Source organism: Trachymyrmex septentrionalis, unplaced genomic scaffold (genome assembly GCF_001594115.1).
Source record: "Trachymyrmex septentrionalis isolate Tsep2-gDNA-1 unplaced genomic scaffold, Tsep1.0 scaffold109, whole genome shotgun sequence".
NCBI lineage: Eukaryota > Metazoa > Arthropoda > Insecta > Hymenoptera > Formicidae > Trachymyrmex > Trachymyrmex septentrionalis.
Genome location: NW_017304217.1, coordinates 812,539 through 833,307, shown reverse-complemented (window position 1 = coordinate 833,307; position 20,769 = coordinate 812,539). Strand labels below are relative to the sequence as shown.

General features: G+C 31.9%; 2 protein-coding genes and 1 long non-coding RNA gene across 9 annotated transcripts in view; 2 read left to right on the top strand and 1 right to left on the bottom strand.

Moving 5' to 3' along the window:
- LOC108748481 overlaps positions 1-8,153 on the top strand; it is an 11,947-nt gene extending 3,794 nt beyond the window's left edge. Inside the window, exons 3-5 of one of the 3 annotated variants that reach the window (XM_018486680.1) lie at positions 4,906-5,061; positions 7,432-7,645; positions 7,810-8,153. In XM_018486680.1, coding sequence (XP_018342182.1) covers positions 4,906-5,061; positions 7,432-7,645; positions 7,810-7,888 — 449 coding nt within the window. In that variant the 3' untranslated portion in view covers positions 7,889-8,153. Of the gene's footprint in view, positions 1-4,905; positions 5,062-6,062; positions 6,268-7,431 lie in introns of those variants that run through there. The other 2 variants (XM_018486700.1, XM_018486689.1) reach the window with 2 other exon arrangements.
- A 2,337-nt stretch (positions 8,154-10,490) lies between these two features.
- LOC108748332 (coronin-2B-like) overlaps positions 10,491-20,769 on the bottom strand; it is a 13,783-nt gene continuing 3,504 nt past the window's right edge. Inside the window, exons 1-10 of one of the 5 annotated variants that reach the window (XM_018486440.1) lie at positions 20,028-20,666; positions 18,863-19,130; positions 14,594-14,791; positions 14,224-14,340; positions 13,431-13,745; positions 12,198-12,422; positions 11,923-12,132; positions 11,716-11,833; positions 11,304-11,530; positions 10,492-11,216 (exon numbers count right to left, since the gene is read on the bottom strand). In XM_018486440.1, coding sequence (XP_018341942.1) covers positions 11,019-11,216; positions 11,304-11,530; positions 11,716-11,833; positions 11,923-12,132; positions 12,198-12,422; positions 13,431-13,745; positions 14,224-14,340; positions 14,594-14,791; positions 18,863-18,880 — 1,626 coding nt within the window. In that variant the 5' untranslated portion in view covers positions 18,881-19,130; positions 20,028-20,666 and the 3' untranslated portion in view covers positions 10,492-11,018. Of the gene's footprint in view, positions 11,217-11,303; positions 11,531-11,715; positions 11,834-11,922; positions 12,133-12,197; positions 12,423-13,430; positions 13,746-14,223; positions 14,341-14,593; positions 14,792-18,862; positions 19,131-20,027; positions 20,668-20,769 lie in introns of those variants that run through there. The other 4 variants (XM_018486430.1, XM_018486449.1, XM_018486422.1 and 1 more) reach the window with 4 other exon arrangements.
- LOC108748524 lies at positions 13,648-14,631 on the top strand. Its single transcript, XR_001939304.1, has 3 exons — positions 13,648-13,726; positions 14,226-14,427; positions 14,555-14,631. It is a non-coding gene; the product is annotated as an uncharacterized LOC108748524 (long non-coding RNA).

Below are 20,769 nucleotides of genomic sequence, written 5' to 3'. Positions count from 1 at the left end.
AGAAACAGCTACGGAGATGCGGCCCAATTTGTTTTTTTCGAACAAATGCGGTATCCAAGCGTCGAGCTTCAGAGTGAGTCCCATCTTCTTTAAACGCCGAAACACAGTTGATCGATCAATGTTCAGGGCCTCAGCAACCTCTTCCGTTGAAATGCGTGCATTATTTGCTATTAATGCGCGCAGAACGTTGTAATGGTGATGGACGCCCAGAACGAGATTCGTCTTCAAGAAAAAAATCACCACGATGAAATTTAGCAAATCACTTCTTCACTTTTCGAAGAGCTGATGCACAGTCCAAGTAAACCTCTTGAATGTTTTTTGTCGCAGCGCCAACGGTTATTCCTTTCCAAAATTCGTAAAGCATCACGTATCGAAAATGCAACTTCTCCTTGTTCATCTTCAATGATTTTTTTCACGACTTAAATTCAACCAAACAAGCACTTCTGATGCTCAAATGATATCTATGACTGTTATCTTTTCAACGATATATAATATGCATATACAATAGTAATGATGATAAAGGTAATAATGAAAATAATATTTTTTTAAAATTAAAGGAGTTATGTCTTTCTAATAAGTAAGTACAATATTTTGTCTTACTGTGGCACTCACTTTTTGATAACTTGGGTAATTAACGCGAAGTGCTACCACATGTTATGAACACGACAATATGTTTAATGCAACTTTTCCGTATTTGTTGTGCATATATACAGGGTGGGGCATTTTAATTACCCCAAGCGAATATCTCAGAAAGTAAGAGAGATACAAGAAAAAGTTTTATATAAAAGTTGTAGGTTTTCTTAGGGTTCTTTCCCTTAGGGAAAGAAGGTGGAAATAACGGATTTTGGATAGGCGGCACTACTAAGGTGAGATTAAGGTTAACATGAATTTTTTTAATGGACCTCCCTTCGCCATTTTTTATTGCATATTCTTGTAGCACACCTCGAGAGCTTTCCAAAACACTATAATAAAATAATTTTTTGTAAAGAACTTATCAAGTTTCAAGGCTTGGAAGTTATAGTACCGCCGGCATTAGCATTACGCACGTTCGATCGACAGCTAAAATCTCTTGAATGTTGTTTAGAATCATGTCCTAACATTTTTCAAGATCAAGGCCATTGGAAATTATTCCTCTTATTTTTATTTTTATACTAAAAATTCATTTCTATGTAAAAATGTATATAAGAAGTACAACCTCCAATGGCCTTGACAAATGTTATTCATATCGTGATTCTAAACAACATTCCAGAGATTTTAGCCGCCGATCGGTCATCTTGGGTAATGTCATGGAGGATACCCAGTCATCGATTCGATGTCGATTCTATTATTATATCATTTCTGACTGAGTAGAGACCAAGAGACCGAACTAGGCTGTGAAAAGTGTGGTCAAAATCAGGTTTCTAAATTGGTATTGGTGGTACTCGGTACTCTCGGTAGGCGGCTTACGAATCGCAAAACTTCTCTCATAAACGCTTACGCACAGCCGAACACCTAAAAATAACATCATTCTTTAACATCATGCTTTGACAGTAATAGGAAGTTAATAGGAAGATAGTACATTGTCATTAAAACTGCATGAAAAATGGAGCATTCTTCATGTAAAATTGATATGATCTATCATGCAAAATGCAAAAACAGTGTCGGAACGAAAGCGATATCTCGATCGAACTAATTCAAATGATCACTTTTGACCACGCTTTTTGACGGCCTCGTCCATATAAGTTCGGTCTCCTAGTCTTTATTCACAGCGAGAAAAAAATCTTACCCCTTTTCGTTCAGCATGCGGTAGATCGTCTCTTCTCCCTTTCCTCGAAAAACACGATTCATTTGGCACACAATTTTTGTGCATATAATGCACGGTACGAGAAAGCAGTCCTCCTGCTTAATTTAATCCAATACAATATGTCCCCTTGTCTCACTCCGATTTTACCCCTCACCCGCGAGGGCTTAGTTAAAGAGGGTAAGTTTTTAAAACTGTGCCAATCTCAATTCAGCGTGAAACCTCATCCCATTACGATCGGTCTAATCCTGATTGGAGCGGACAGGTTTTTTTTACTCTAGCGGTGTATCGGTGGCCTATGATCGTGTCTAAGGGTGAATCTCAGAAATGATCTCTGATGTTCAGTGTATATCTCAAATGTGTGATACAAATGTCAATACAAAAGCGCACTGATATTAATGATAAACATTTTTTTTTTTTAATATATCCCATTTTTAATGTGTCTCCATGGATAATGTTAATGCCGGCCATACTTAACCATCATAATTTTCAAGCCTTATAACTCGAAAAATACTTCATAAAAAAATATTTTATTATGTTTTGGAAAATTCTCGAGGTGTGCTACCAGAATATGCAATAAAAAATGGGGGAGTTTTATTTAAAAAAAAATCATGTTGATCTTGATCTGACCTTAGTAGTGCCCCCTATCCAAAATCCATTATTTCCACTTTCTTTCCCTAAGGGAAAGAACCCTAAGGAAACCTACAACTTTTATATAAAACTTTTTCTTGTATCTCTCTTAGTTTCTGAAATATTCGCCTGGGGCGATTAAAATGTCCCACCCTTAGAAATGTGAAAAAGTATGGAAAGAATGCGAAAAAGGTGCCAAAAGTATGGGGAAGTGAATAAATAACTTAGATGAGTAGATTAGATAGGTGATAAATACCATAAATAGCCAAATAAATAACGTAGATAGGTGAATAAATAACATAGAGATGAATAGATAATGTTGACAGGTCGATAGATAACATAGATATACAGGGTCTCTCATAATTCATTCGACAACGCTCTTGTCAAATAGAGTGGACTAAACTGAATCGAAAAGTTCTCTACCATTTTGCAATTTTCGCAATGGTTAACAAGATATTTATGCCCGCAAGCGTTGTCGGATGAATAATGGAACACCCTGTATAAGTAGATATGTAAATAAATAATGTACGCAAATAGATGCGAAAAAATTGTGGAAGAGATGCGAAAGACGTACTGAAAATACACAGTTGCGAAGAAATGCGGAATAAATACGAAAAAAGTGCCGAAAAGGTATGGAAGTGGTGCTGAAGTGGTACTTAAAAGGTGCAGAAGAGATGCAGAAGAATTGCGAAAGATGTGCAGAAACAATGCGAAGAGGTACAGAACAAATGCGGAAGAAATACAAAAGGGGTGTAGAGGTCGTGCGAACAAAGTGCAGAAGAGGTGTAGAGTTGCGGAAACGGTGAAAAGAGATACGAAAAGGTGCAGAAAATGCGAAATTAATGTGGGAGAGATGTGGTAGAGATGTAGAAAAAAATGCAGAAAAGATATATGAAAGGTGCAAAAGTAATGCGGGAAAGGTGCGGTAAAAGTGCAGAAAAAATATAAAAAAAAGAAAAGAAAGTGTCGAAAAAATGCAGAAAAGGTGTAGAAAAAGTGTAGAAAATAAGTACAAAAAATGCAGAAAAGATGCAGAAAAAGATACAAAAAGAGAATATAGAAAATGTAACAAAAAGGGATAAGATTTTGTGACGACAACGTATCTGAATGAATAAATAACATAAATCGGGCTGAAAAGTTTGTGCTCAACCCCAGCTTAAAAGTTGCAGCAACAATACTGCAACATTGCAGCACTATTGCATGTTGCAGCCGATATTGCTGCAAATTCTGTACTGTATGTGCATATTCATATCTAAGCATCAAGTACGTTGTCTTACAGATATGATTGTATCTTATAATTGTAAAAATATATATTCTTCCCCAATATATGTATTTTTTTATAATATCAATTTATTTAAACAAAACAATTTTTAATTACATAAGCGAATTCCTTCTTGTAAAGGATACGCTGTAGCGTCTTTTTCATGACATGATATTATCCCTTTCATAATAATATAAAAAGGATATTTTATTAATGTACTAATAAACTTGAAGAGAGACACTACCGAGTCTTCTGATATGTTTTAATTGTATGAATGCGAAATGTATTGAGGATGCAGTACGACTTTAGACAGATTTTGAAATTGCTATATAGCAGTACACGGAATCGATTATATAGATGATTATATAGACATGTAATATGCATGTAATAATTTAAAGAGTTAAAAAGAAGACTATTATTCTCTTTGTATACATCAATGTATTTTATGCTTATGAAGGGGCCATCATAATTTATGTTCTCACTGAGGATGACGATATTAAAGATCGAAACATTTGAGTAAATAGTTTTTGTATTTTTATTTAACTATATATATTTTTATATAATATATTTTTTAATTTAACTACATACATATATCTTAAAAACATTTAGCATGAAACATCCAGCGTTTTGGCTCAACATAGCCCTTTGTTTCTTCGTATTCGAATTATTGGGTCGTCCGGAAAGTCCGTGCGGATTTTTTCATTGATTTTTCAAAAGTTTTTTTATTTGTTGCGAAATTTTCGTTACGATTATATCATTCGCTAGAGCAAAGTTTCAGCTTTAAGAATCTGTTTTTTAAATTGCGATATGATGATTTTTATCGGAGTTATGAGCAATCGAAATCAGAATGCTTCTTTACTTAACTCGCGAATAACTCAGAAACAAAAAATTATAGGAACATTTTTAAAAAATGATTTTGTAGGGAAAGCTTTAAGTTTTCACGATGGGTAGTCGAAAATTTTCGTAAATTTTTTTTGGGCACGTGAGAGACCCCCAAAGTGAAAAGAAAATTTTTTATCTTTTTCAGCTCGTAGTTTTTGGTATGTAAAAATTATCAAACTCATATAAACTTAAAAAATGTGATAAGCTTTTAAAAGTAGAGATTTCAAGCTTTAAAACCCTTTTTTTAAATTTAAATTTCATTCATTTTTGACGAAGGTATCGGATATACAATTTTTCATTGTAAAATCCGCACGGACTTTCCGGACCACCCAATAATAATATTTTTATTCAGGACACAGCATGCAATGTTACCAATGTAACAGCACCAGCACCGAGAATCCATTTCAATGTAATGAATTCCTGACGACCGACAATGATCTTCAGCCTAGATCATGCGACGACGTTTATGGAGCGCAATATTGTGTCAAGCACATAGGCCGCTTCGAGGGTAAACAACAACGAAGATATTTTCTATAACCTTTGCTTGGCAGATTAACATAGTGGTGATGCAGAGAAAGCTGATTAACTTTTCTAACAATTGTATTTCACACACAGATTAATCGAGCATGTCAGCGATTCTGCATTAAACTCAACTGAATTCTTTCCAGATCTTTTCAACTTGCTGAATCATATTTATTATGTTTGAGATCTTGGAATGCAAATTAAACCATTATAAGCGATTTACAATATACCATTCTCTCTCTCTCTCTCTCTCTCTCTCTCTTATTATATTTTAAAAATGACAACTCAAACGAATTAAATTTTTTAGAAAAGAAGAAAACTATATATTGTTCAACTCGACAGAAAGTTATTAACTAATCGAATAATAAATGGCAAAAGAATGTATTCTTAATATGATTAAATATCATTTTGTCATTTTCGTCTTACAACCTTTAAAAACTGTCCTTTTTTCAATTGTGATGCGATTTAAATGATTTTTTTTAATTTATCTTTTTTTTAATATTGTAACTATTTTTATAATTTTTTATAAAGTTAGTTTACTTTTGAATGATAAATATTAAAACAAATTTAATGTGAATGACAATAACTTACTCGAAAAATTGCGGCAAATTATCCTATAATTTTGGAAAGTTGCTAAAATAACAATTTTTTTTATTTTTGTCATTTTTTTATTTTTTTAAATAAAATAATTACAGAAATCAAGTTTATTTGATTCATATTTTCTATAAAATATTTTGATACACACTACATGACTATACTAAAGTATAGTCACTTCCCAAATCTGAAAATTTATTTAATTGATTATTATTGTATTTTACAAAAATGATATAATTTGCATTTCAATTCTCTTTCATGTTGCAAAAATTCATTTATCTACTAACCAAAATCCTGTTTATATCATTGCAGTAGATCATTTCTAAGGCTGTGTATCTAAGAGTTATTTCATAATTATTATTTTATGATGTAGCATTGAAAAACTTGTGTAATATTGATTGCCATATAGTTTTAATTAGAAATTTAATCATTGCTTTCTTAAAATTAAAAGTGATGACCTTGGATTGCTATCAATGTACATCGGCGGATGAATGGAAATGCATGGATAGCGAATTGGTTAAAAATATCTTGGTGCCGGCAAATTGTAGTCATGTGTATGATGCACGTTATTGCATCAAATCAATCGGCCGTTACGGAGGTTTTTATAACAAGAATCTATATTTATTATCGAGTGTATGCATGAATGTTCCTTCAATACCAAATCTTTGATATGGAAACGATTACTTATTGAAATAAAGAAAGGTAATTCTTTATTTTAATATAGTTTAAAAAATTCTGAGGTTAAAATATATAAAGAGGTTTGCAAAAGTCATAGATATTTTTTTTAATATTGATTCTTATCTATATATTATGATACTTAGTATATTGGAACGAATAAGAAAAACGATGTTCTTTTCCTGTTCTTGAAAGTGATCGTTTTGACACGAATTTTTTTGCTTATATGTTCTATTTTAGCTTTTGAAATTAATTTCGCAAAAAAAAAGATATTTTAATTATTTTCCTTAAAATATATTTAGAAGGCTCTCCAATCTTACACATAATATAAGAATCAAATCTTAAGAATAAGTTTGCAATTAATAATATGTAAGCACTCTTAAATTTTTTCAGATTTTTTAAATTTTTTTACAATTTGCTTAAATAATTTTCTAAAATAGCTGAAATTCTTATGAAAAGGAGAGTTTTAAGTAATTTAATTGTACACAAAATATAATATTTTGAAGATATATATATATATATATATATATATATATAGATATGAAAGAATTAAATTTGAATAATTATTATAAACAATTTTTCTTTAATATTTTCCACATATTCATTTTTATTATAAAAAAAGATATTTTTTAATAATAAATTACAGTTTTACAGTTTAAATTTTATTCAGTGTTTATTTTTTAGAAAATGGGAATGGTATTTTGCATTCTTTGCACTCTCGTGTTGAAATATAAGAAAAGTTACGTGACTTCCTTTCACTTTTTTAAGCTGGAGAATTTCCTTGAAGAATACACGCACGCACGCAAGCACGCACTTCTTTCTGCACGATATATACAATATCACACTTTTTTTGTCATTTAAATATACACATGTAGTCTGCTTATTACTTTACTCATTCTCAAAACTAACTTTTAAATTCAAATTAACAAAAAAGAATATGTTTGAACAAACTTCCTTTCTTTGATATTATATATTTCAAAATACATCAAGTTCTCTCTGAAGCGTTTCAAGCTTCTTCCAATTAAACAAGTAGTAGTTTCACTTAGGATAAATATTATATAATTAAGTTATATACTTCTGGAAACAGGTGGCATTGGTACAAAGCGATTTTGCTCGTCCGTGCACATGGGGAACTACTGCGACTATGTGAAACAACCGGGTGACAAGCTGACTTACCGCACTTGCGTATTCACATGTTCCGAAGATGGATGCAATTCAGCGGTATCCTTTATGCCAGATGTAATGTATACATGGATCATGCCAGCGAGTTTAATAGTAGCCTGGAAAAAACTATTTCACAGGTAGAAGCTTCTGTGAGAGGCTTGCCAATTAGTTAAGAATCTGACAAATTTATTTCATTATGTCGATGAATCTCTAACGCCTTTTTCTACTTCTTTGTAAATCGCAGGTATCAATTTATACTTAGATGCTAATGTAAAGTATTAAATTTTGATCTTGATATTAGATTTCTCCTGCCAATAACATTTCAAATATCACGGAGTGTGATGCTTACGAGATATTTCTTACCAGTATCAGAAAATTAATCAATTTTAAGATCTTTTTCGCAACTTTATATTTCAATCCTGTGTAATAGGATTGTCACTTTTAATTGAAATATTTGAATTATTTTATCATGATTATTCATTCATATTTTTTGAAACTTAAATTATATTCTTATAGGATTTATACTCCAATAATTCGTTCACAGGCTGTGTTCGGATATACACTGCCAGTATTGAAATTCTACGGTATACATACGTAAATTATTGAAAATAAAGTTGCCAAAAAAGATCGAAGATAAATTTCAAAAAGCACTGTATTTAAAAATTCTCTTTTTCTATATATCTATATATAATATCTTTATCGCATAATTAGAAATCAATGTTTCATTGTTTTAAAAGCAATAGTGTAATTGTATATTTTATTATATATTTAATATTTTTATATATTTCATATATATAATTATATATATAAAATAGATTATTTTTTAACATCACAAAATAATAGAACTGAAACAAAATATGTCCGTCCATTCACTTGATAAACAATTTTAAAAGAGTATTGTATAATTATAAGAGATATACACATTTATACTAATTTATATTAAAGAAATATATATATATATATTGCACTTTTTTACTTCGATATGTACTGACGTAATACATAGAATTAAATTGATTACTATTCGTAAATTTCAAAACGAATAAAATATTTTATATATTAATAATGTTTCATATACTCAATTTTATAAATTTTTCCTTTTATTTTTATTATGAGATCCCTGCTTGCCATATATTAACATCTTCCTTGTTCTCGTACATAAATCTCTTAAACAGGCATACGCTGATAATAAATTGGACTGTAATCTACGAGATAATGACGTTCTTTGGTACTTTTGTGTTTAATGTACGGTATTATGTGATTGGAGATATCGATGTAATATATTTAATTGACATGTATAAATATATATAAATCACGATATAGGCATATTTTGTCACGATACTGCATCAGAAGTAAATTTACAATTTGTAATAAAATTTATAAATTCGTTACAATACGTCTGTCACAAAAATGAATGATCTCCTTACAAATATCATAGAAATTACTTGAAATATAAATATCGAAAATATAGCTACAAACTACCTCGCAATATGTACTTTACCGCCTACAAAATGCACTGTTTAATGCAACACACTTCATGTTGAAAAAGTTGTATATCTAAAAGAAGGTTTCAATGAAATATCTGATTTATGGGTAATTAAAGCTCTACTGACGATGATAAAATAAACAACTAGTAAAGAAAGACTAGGGAATGCTACGTCACGTGTTGGTATATCATCAGTGTTTCAGGTTATCCTTACTTTACGGATAATGAAATTTTATGCTCGCAAACGATATGTGAAATATAGCATCCAGGTACTACATTTATCCAGTTCAATTGCACAATTGTATGAAAAATACGTATATAAACGTATATGAATATGTATAAATGATTACACGACTTGATTATTATTATTAAGCAGAAATATAATTCTGTATGATTCTCAAAACTACAAAACTAATACTAAAAGTAAATATTCTAACACATTTGCTATCGTATCTCTTTTAAGGATATATTACTCACTTTTACAATTGCGTTAACGTATATTTTGAATAAACGATATACATATAAAAGTTGTATTTGTAACATTTTATTTTTATTGAACAATAGTTTTTTTTTAGTTTTTATTATAATACTAAAAGTTTACAAAATAATGACAAAAATCTAGATTTTTTACACAAATATTTTAAACATTTAAAATTATGTATGCACTTTCATTGTGATGCAGAGATTATTTGTTTTGCAAATGAACAAATTTTGTTTATTTGCAGAATAATTTTCATACATTTCCATTAGATCAAAGATAAAAAAATACTACTGTAATCATAATTTCAAATACTACTTGAAATCATTTTTTATCCAGATCCTAAACTGCCGTCAAACTTTTATTAAATGCTAAAGTAAATTGTAATTTTTTCATAATATTTTCATTATTTTAAAATGTGTGTAATACATCCTTAAGTTAGCTCAGGTGAATCACATCATTGAGTCGCGTTAAACGTCGAGTTTCTTTAAAAATATACATACATATATATCGTTTCACTATATCATCGATTGTAGGTACATTGTTTAATGATTTTGCTAATTGCACGAACGTTACATTATGCATTTATTGTATAAAAGGGAAGCTAATTTTAAGCTAATTTTGTTTTTTAAGTTAATCGTGACATTAGATATTATCACTGCATTCATAGATTTGGAGATCTTATTGCCATCGACATCACGGCAGTGGATGGCAGTGATGAAAAATATACGCGATAGCAAAATGCATTAACACGCTTAATATATTAACACTCTAGTCCATACTACTAATAGATATAATATGACATAGCAGCTTTGTAGAGTGTATAATAGATCAACAAAAATCATTTTAAGCGTTGCAAGGATAAATTTACAATGCAAATAAAAGCAATAATAATCGTGATAATACGCAAAGAAATACTGTCTTTCGAAATATCTCTAATGATAAAGCAATACATTAAATAATACGTTAATTAAGTAACTAATAAACATACAAAAACAGTAATAGAAAAAATAAACAATTGATTAACAGACTAGTAGTATAATATAATATCGTTTTCAAAAAAAGTAAAGTATGTCATTTAACTGACAACATGAATTACCTTTACGCTGCCATTTTGTCTATTGTGTTTTTCTTAACTTCTTAATATCCGACTTACGCATCTAAGTATGTGCGTAAACAGGTACAATTTTTATGTAACAAATGCAGCTAACTGTTTCTGTTCCCTTGTAATTAACGTGACAATTTTATTCTACATAAAAATTGTAGATATTTTAAGAAAAGTTAGTAAAAATTATTCTGTGCGAATATTTCTTTGTGTATAAATATGACAAAGCTAAAGTCCCCTAAGCGTGTTAGTACAAAGTTTTCATAAGCTTAGGCTCTGTATCATTATTAGCGGTGCTTAAATACTTTAGAAACTTTTAAGTATTGATCTGGAGACACGGTAGTGTCTCGGCGTTAAACATGGCTCAAGACATTGATAATCACGTGTAGTAGTAAAGCTGTAAGAATCTTATTCAAAGCAGATGTCGAAGCGAGTTTATAAATTTTATTGTTGACGCTGCAATTTTCGTATTTGGTCTTCTAATTCCTTAACACGCAGTTGGCTATTAGCAAGCTGCCGTCGTACCAGTCTCAATTCGTCAGTTTGACGAGCCAATGCCAAACGAAGTTCTGCTTCATTATTTGGAACATCCACTGTCTCCATAACTTTATTGTCATTAATCGAAGACGATATAATATTCTTCTGATAAGAAAAATATTTACGAATATAAAATATATACAAAAATTATGTAAAAAATGCAATGTGTATATACATGTATTACGCTCGTACCTGTATAGTGACATTTCCAAACTTCTGCTGAAGTTGCTGAAACTTTGTGCTTTGATTGCTGGATGTTTTTTGGCTCTTTTCCGACATGTCATGTAATTCCACCGGTCTGTAATCCGGTATCGTTTCCGTAGACAGAAACGCAAATTTCTTTTTGTTATTCAGATCAGTGGTCGCAGGCAATTGCGGTGGCTTGTATACTCGTGGCTTATGCGTAGAGATACTCCCGCCTAAAAATAGCATGATATCCATTAATGACTGCTCGTTAGAATTTTATTACTGTATACCGTATTGATGGAAAATATATAAAAACAAAAATTAAATAGCTCTAGCTTGGAGAAAATCTAAACAATATTTGGGACAGATCGCACGACACTCGCAATGTATACTTATATATAATATAAAAATGTAGGACCTGTTTTAAGAGAGATTAAGACTGGTGGGCTGTTCATGCCGCTGGTCCAGTCTCTAGCTGATAATGCGGGACACGTTCCAATTGTATCAGGATATAGATCTTCTTGAAATTGATCACTCTACAGCATATAACATAGTTTTCTTCAATATGCACCTTTTAAAAAAAAATGAAAAGAATATAAAGTATTAACCATGCAGGTAAACTTGCCTTCCGTGGTACTATCATTGAGATCGGCTCACACATTCCACGAGTCGCATGTAACTTATAAAATCTGAATACTTCACATAAAGAAGTATTAATGCCTCTTTTCGGCATTACCCCCAATCCTCTCTGAGGATTTCCCGATATAAATTGACTAAGATAATGCACCCAGGGTGCTTCATTAACCACTTCATAATATCGAATGTTACCATCACCCTGCAGAAAATGATACAACACAGTGAGTTTTACAACAGTCTGAATTACATGTCATACGTTTTTACCTTTCCAGCCAAAAACACCATGTTGGTATCATTATCGTAAAATGGAAAAACTACTCCGCTCGATGAATCTATCGTCTCACACGTCAGCGGAACAGTTAGATCATGTTGACTCCATATCGCGTATTGTCGATCCGAATGTCTGCTAAATCCAGTAGTCAAAAGACGTCCGGAACTGCCAAGAAATACTACCTTACTAGCTTTCGTGCCAGCGTGACATACTCCTTCCTATTAAAATTAAAAGTAAGATTTATTAAAATTTAATAGAAAAAGCTAGGATGGAATATTTTACCCCTCACTTTTATCGATAAATGCATAAATTTATTTTTGAAATTCTATAGAATATTAATAATTAAAAATATTAAAGGCAAGAGGTGCGCAACACATTGAAGTTGGTGCGCAATAAAAATTATTGTGAAAATTGACGTAGATAAGTAAAAGATAGAAAATTATAAATTATATAATTAATTCAAATATTCTAAAAAATTTAGAGTCTCATTATTATCTAGATGTGACATGTGACGCAACTGTATGCTGAATGTGCATCTTTATTCATACAAGCAAAGTGTGTATACAGACCATAATTTTTAACAGAAATAAATATTGTATATTCTTTTATATTTGTGATTATTACCTAGAGTGTTAAAGAGCTTATATAGCTTAAACAGATATAAACAAAAATGAATAACAGAAGGGCTAAGAGTCAAATTTTTCATATATTTAAATTCTTAAAAACACATACGTTTCCAATCTATTTGTCAAGTTATTTTCAATGTATACATATTGATAAATTAACGCAAATTTAGTAAAAATCATAAAACGGTTAAATACAATTTCTGCAAATTATAGTTACTCAAAGTGGTAGATCTATTTCTTCATATCTATTTTCAATCGTAACAATGCAATGCTTTCAATCTTGTCATCTTCGTAGTCATTCTTCTATTACATCGGTCGCAATTTGTCCATAATGATAATAAAATTAGTTGAACATGTAGAGTCATTCCATAAAATTGTGCAAGCACATTCTCAATGTGAAGGTTTAGCCAGAATAATCCAGTGATTGAAACAATACGTCAAATTAATTTAACAGAGACAAATGCGATTAGAGTTAAGAAAATTGAAAACAATTTCCATTAGAAATTACTAATGTTATATTGTAACTTTTATATTGTGCTTTTTATATTGTACTTTTATTAAATAGATATATTTACGATTGTAAATTGCGTTCTTTCTTACCGAAACTACGATACCGGACCTTGGTTCAAAAACGCGCAATTTCTTGTCCTTGCAAGTGGTCGCCAATAAGCTGCCGTCACGATTTAGAGACATGCTATAAATCACATCAGGATGTCTATCGATGACGCTAACTACCTCGCATCTGTTCACATCCCATACGATAACAAGATGATCAAAGCCGGCGCTAAAAAGCACATTTTCAGCTACTGGGTGCCATTCGATATAAGCGACACGTCGTTTGTGTCCTTGCAACTCCACCAGCCATTCGGTCAAATTCCTTGACAATCCGCCATCAGGTATATGCCACAACTTTATCTAGATATAAAGAAAAAAAATCTTTGTGTTCATTTCTAGCCTAATCCTCTAGAGCTGATAGTAAGGGCTGATAGTCTATTATCACTCAATTATATTCTTTATATTGCATCTGCAAATTTGAATTATTGTTATTAAAATAAACTTGGTATTCAACTCTTTTTTTTACACAAGTTACAGCATTAGTTCTTTAAAATTAATTAAGCACCTTTTAGTCAATATAAGCTCACAGATCCATTAAATAAGTAACTGTATTACAGACTTTGACGTCAGCATCCGAGAGTTGAATGTACACATCACACACAAACACACACACACACACGCACGCACGCACGCACACACACACATATATAATAGTAGTAGTTGGAGTAAATTTTAATATTCTAATCTACATTCCGTGTAGTTTACATTTCTACAGAAATCTCCCGTGAGCTTTGGAAATGCAAGTGGAAATGCTTCCTGTACGCAAAACTTTTCTTACAGTGCAATCATCGGAACAGGACGCGATGATGTTGTCATTGAATGGATTCCATTTGATGTCCAAAACAGGACCGGTATGTCCAGTTACTCGGCTGGCGTTGAAGTCAAGTCGTCCGGTCTGCAACAAGTGTGACAAATGATTGATGTATTGCTATGTACTGATGAACGCGACATAAATATGTTATATGAAAATCTGTAATTAATTGTAAGATATTTAGAATATCAATTATGTAAAACAGTCTCCGTGAGAAACAAAAAAAATCTGTATTTATTTTATCAGACTCCAATAATGCGATCGAATAATGCTAGCTAATACTTCTGTTCTTGCGCAGGACTAGAATCGATAAATCGATAAGGCACAGACTACTCACGCGATCCAATGATAACACAAGGAACGCTCCACCGCCCGCAACCTCCGTCACGATGGCCAGGAACTTGGGATTTACGGCGCAGAATTGCGAATCGTGGGCGTTTTTTGTGATCTTGATGTTGTCGTAACATTTCTCTCTCTTGGCTGGCACGCCGTAAACGTGTCGAAACTTGCTGCTTCGAACGCCGCGGAACCACGACTATAAATATCATTTAACATCCATTTTATCAAATAAAGAAAGGATAAAAGCTAATAAACGAGCAACTATGTGTATCAAAATGTATACGTTTAAAGCTCCTGAGTAGTCATCATATTGAATCATGACTCGTTAGAAGCGAAAAATGATATGTTGATAATAAGCATAGTTTTCATCCAATTCTACAAATGTTTTAAAGTTTAAAGCAATCTTATCATTTCGTTTTATCCAAATTGTTTTTATTTACAAATGGCACGTAATAAAAATTAACGTGTCATTTTTCGCTTATAACGTCATGATTTAGTATGGCAGAGGTTTGTAACTTGACTGAGTTTGCTAATACAATAATTTACTAAATACGATACATCGATATCTAATCTAAAGCTCACATAGTAAACAGTTCATAAAACATGTAACAATTATTGTCTTTATCCTTCCTGGCGGAAAACATTTTTACGAATTAGTATAGAAAAATATATAGATTGAGATAAGATTTAAAAAATTCTTAGTTTTTCATAGTGGAACGTAGAGTGAGGTATGTTTACCTTAGAAATCCTTAATTTTTTGTAGATATTCATGGGACGTAGAGTGGCGCTGTTTGTCTCATGATACAAGATACGAAAAAATGTTCTGTAAAAACTTGCAATATAACCGTCAGAAGACGTATATGGAAAGGGCGGAAGATTTCTTGCTTTTTCTCAATCTATGTAATTTTTCGTGAAAATTTTTCCGCCAGGGCTGTTTGGTAGGGATATACGGGTACCTGAGCCTCGGACTCGGATCGGGAATTTTTTTCAGAATCGAATCGGGCAGTTTCTGATTATAGATCTAGAAACTTTTTAACGGCATAAATGTGATGCTTTTTCATGATTTTTCAATTAGGTTTTCCACTTAAACTATAAGTTATACTAGTATAATTAATTAACTATAAATTATACTAGTATAATTAGAATTAAATTTAAAAGTCCATAAGGAAGTCTACATCTACAATCATTACCCAACCCGATTTTAAATTTAAGTACCCAAACATTCGGGTACCCCAACTCGATCTCGAAAAAAATCTCGAGTACCCCGCACACCCACCCCCCTCCCTAGTGTTTAGCCACTTTATTATTCATCTCTAGTTCTCTTTCTTTTACTTCTATATATCCCGATCGCAAGGACCGTCTGAACAACGTTGTGAATATTTACTGCAACCTTACAAAATGATAAAATCATGTCAATAAGAAGAAAAGAAAGAAACGGAGCGCGTCATGCCAATGATGTACAATAGCGAAATATAATATCATTCACGATTTTCAAGAGGGCTCTCTCTTGTTCGGAAACCGTAAAAAAAGAAAGTTGTCGGCATTACGAATGAAAATACAGACATTTCGTTATCGCGGCTGACAATTGCATATTTTTCAGCGGTTGCCTCCGAGAACAAAGTCCAAGGAATTAACGCAGAACAAACGATGCGCGATGAGGTATATAGTACAAATAACGATTGAGAGAGTTTGTACAAAACGAATTGACGTTACAATTAAATAAAAATTAGTAATATTCTATATATCCTTTCAGGATCGGATAAGTTAAAGTTAATTAGTTTTAAATTAAAGTTTTAAATTAAGTTTGAATTAAGTTAGTGGCCTATTAACTTAGGCCTGTTAAAAGTTGCACGAAAAAAAATTAACTTAGGTAAAAGTTGAGTTAAAATTAAATTAATTGAAGTTAAATTAAAATGTAATATTAATAATTAAAAATTATTTATATTAAATTAAAATGTAATTTTTTTTCAAATTAAAGTAAATTACTCTAAATAAAATAATAGCAATATGAATTGAATAAATTAAATATAAAATGATAAAAAAGTATATATTATTTTAAGTAGATGTAATGATTATTACAAAAATCTGTATTGCAGTACATTATTTAAATCAAAATTTAGTTAACGAAATAACATTTTTAAATAAACTTTTCTTCTTGCCTCTTTTTTAAAAAGTCGAGAGAAATGCAACCAATCTTACATTAGCAGAATGCTCATTACGATCATTGAACTTTTACTAATTGTCTAATGTTTCAGATTAAAACAAATACTTATTGATGGTCAAAGAAAAAATTTTAATTCATAATTAGAAAAAAGTTAATAAATTAAAGTTAATATATTTTATAAAATAACTTGGGAATTAGTCGAAGTTAAAAATTAACTCATTAAAATTAACCAAGTAAAAGTTAACTTTCTTACTTTTAATTAATTAACTAATTACTATTCAACTTAGCATTCTTAAGATAAAGATATAAATGTAAAAAAATATTTTTTAATTACGAAACAATTTACACTAAATATAATGTGTATATAAAATAGCGTTCATACACTCAGTGAACTTATGTATAACGCAAGAATTTCTATATTAAGTGAATAATTAAACAAAGATTTTTTTTTTAAACTTACGTTCTTCTCTTTTTGAAATTGTGCCTGAAGAAATAATAATGAATCACACGGTTGTGACTAATTGACAGCGCGAATGTGAAATCTCTTGATTCGTGTGAATCGACGTATTTTTACCGCGGTGTGTAGCGTAGCGCGGTGAGATAGATCGAATTATGCGACTTTTTCCCAAGGAAAAAAAGAAAATAATCAAGTGAACTGCGAAAACTGCATAAGAATCACGGCGAAGAATCAATTCCGAAATATATTAGGCGCGCAGGATCTTCCGAACCTGTTTTTCATATAAGTTTGAATTTTTTTACGCTATTTTAGATTAAATGGAATTACGAATTAAAATTCACTGAAAATTAAATAAAAGATCTGCGTTTATAGCTGCTAAAAATTTGCTTGTAAGTTGAAAACTATCGTTATTTTTGTAGAGAAAAGATTAGATGAAAATTGATCAAAGAAAACGTAAGTAAAATACTACTTGATAGATCTGGGACACCTTGTGTGTTAAGTGTGCAAGATATCGTAATCAAAATCAATAACCGGTACATTATGTAATCACATAGTTGCGGCTTCCTCGTTGTTACGTATAGGTAATGCAATAAAGAAGTGATATTTTATATCCTCATTTATTCTACGCATGAAATGCTGCAGTTTATACTTGTATACAAAGAGAAGGATATACGTGAAATTTTGACATATCATTCCCTTATTTAAATAGTAATAGCAATTGAAAGTTAAATTTGTCAAAAAAAGGGAAAAACTACTTTTCAACTTGATAGAAAATTATTGTCTAATTAAAAATAAATGGATGGTAATAATGGAATATATATACCTGTATATAATATATTATTAACATGATGAATTATTTTCATCATTTTTGTCATTTTTGTTTTAAAAAAATTACGCTTTTTAAAATCGTTGGACGCATATGAATGCATGCTAGTGCATATATTTAATTTTGACGATTTTTTTAAATCATTTTTTTTTCAAATTATGATAATTTCGTCGATTTGTATGAGATTAGTTCACTTTTCTGTTGATAGACTAAAACAAAAAATGTTTACTTGACTCATTCATAATACAGTGATAATTCCAAAAAAATCACGCTTTCTACTCTCTAAACTCTAAATTTCTTGGAATGAAATCTCACTCCAAAAGAGGTAAAATACTGCCATTATTTTGAAAGACTAAAAAATTTGCACTCTTCAATAATAGTGGCACTCTTTTTGGAGAGATTAGAGATTTTACTCATTTTACTCCAAAAAATTTATAGATTAAGTTGCATTACTAAGAGACAGAAATTTACAAAAAGCATTGCGGTTGTTTAACGGGATTCCGCTATATAAGTACACCGACTTTTATATAAAGCCGTTTTAAAAACTATATACAATTCACTCAACGTGCATAAATAATAATAATAAGCATAAATTTGGTAAAGTTTAAGATTGTTTTTTGAATGCAGGTCAAACAACAAAATTACTCCCTTTGCTCAAAGTCTCTATAAGGTCCACTTTAAACACAAACTGTTTATGACAATCCAAAGTGTTGATCTGTCATACATATCGTAGATGCTTAAAAACTCTGAAATTTTGCGTTTTTCCTCTGATTTTAATTCTCATATGAAACTCTATGAGAGCAAGAGAGATAATACTCACCCGTCTATCGTTGGTCATGTCTGATCGGGATCTGGTGTCCAGGACAGCTGGTGCTCGACGAGTACACGTGTGCGATGAGACGATTGTCGCCAGTGCACAACGAGGATGCGGTAATCGACAAGCCGGGACCCATGCATGTGCAGGTGATTGAAGAAACAGAGAGAGAGAGAGAGAGAGAGAGAGAGAGAGAGAGAGAGAGAGAGAAAGAGTCACTGGTGTGGATAATATTGTAACCAGCTACACGAGCCGTTCTCTCACACCGCGTTTACTAGAAGAAACAAAGGAAAATGATAGGCATCTAATTAACAAACAACTCATAAAATTATGAGAGTTAAGCTCGTCAAAGCGCGGCCGCAATTTTCGTGTGACTAAAGTACCTAATAAACTTTGGGCTAAGGGAGGGAATGTGATGGGGATTGAATTAACTCGCGTAATTAGACGTTACAGACTCGGGCTGAGTTATCGCAACGATCGCGTCGTTACCGAGACAGTGATGATCCTGCTAACGAGATCTTCTCTCTTTTTTATGAGTGTAACAATCACTTTCCCTCCAATTTTGAAAGACTTTCAATGTGAAGACCCATAGTTTTCCATCTCGAAGAGAGCGCGGTTCAACGCGGAAAACCCCCTTAAAGACCGTTTTTGCCAAACATAAACTGCTCCAAGTATTAAGTCGTTAAATTTTCCAATTAATGCTCGTACAAACGACGCGGTCCAAATTGGATAACTTATTTTGGCGGTGCCATTGCAGGCACATGTGAGATAGAAATTTCTTTGATGGTATAGCAGGCTTACATCACGCGTGCTATACCTACTGTATATAATCTAGGCCATGTGGGCTGTACATCATCACAACTTGGAGTTAAAACATAGTGAAGGCGTTTTTGCCTCTGGGTTAATCGCCAGTTTTTGCCATTAGCATACCCTCGAGCGCGGAGTCTATCTCTCTATTCGGATAGATTGCCTTTTCTTTCGACTTGATTCATCTTCACGAACGAGGGTAAGTAGTATTACGTATGAAATGAAAGAGGTCAAGAAAAATCAGGAGTTACGTACAGATACGTGATAGTCCAGAGATACAGTCTAGAGGCAATTGTGACTCCTTTGAGATGTAAAACTGTCTGCGTGGAGCAGACTGCTCTAATGTTTAAATTGCGATACGTACACCCGGATGCGCCATGCGAACAACTTGCGTTTCTTCACCTTCCTCGTGATGCTCGGAGCGATTACAAGATCGACCGATTGACGCGCTCGTCGCACAGAAAAGAACAACTACAGAACAAGAGCTACCGTGCGAGAGAGCTGAGCGCTATCGAGCGCGAATGTGTTTAGCCACGCCGACCGTTCCGCTTCTACTGGCAAAGGCCTGTAGGAATGACTATCTAGTGCTGGTAGTGCTTAGTGCTCGCAGAACCTGACGCCTGTTGTTTGTTGCAGTGTCATGCAGTGACACTATCTCGCGCACCTTTAACACGACAAGCAACATTATTCGGGCCGGTATCAATAACAATGAAATACAAATATTGATGAGAATTTGATACTTTTGCGAGTGCCATTCAGCAACACAAATTACAAGTGGACTCAAGTTTCCGCTTTCTATTTCATTTCTGCCACTATGCATCAATGACTCACGAGGAATATACTCGTATAGAAGAGAAACAGAAGTATGATTATTTCTTGAATGATGATCGAGGGTTTATTAAATTTGTTAGCCAAACCCCTGGATGGAAAGTTGCTGAAACTAAACTCTCTCAATCTCTTCTTCCGTGGCATTAAGTATAAAAATTGGTTCTATTATCTTTTTTCTAACACGAAAATATATATATATCGTTAAACTATCTAATTTTCGCCATTCTTTTTGTAAAGTTAGATAAAATTGTCAAGTTAGACAAAATTTTCTATTCTAC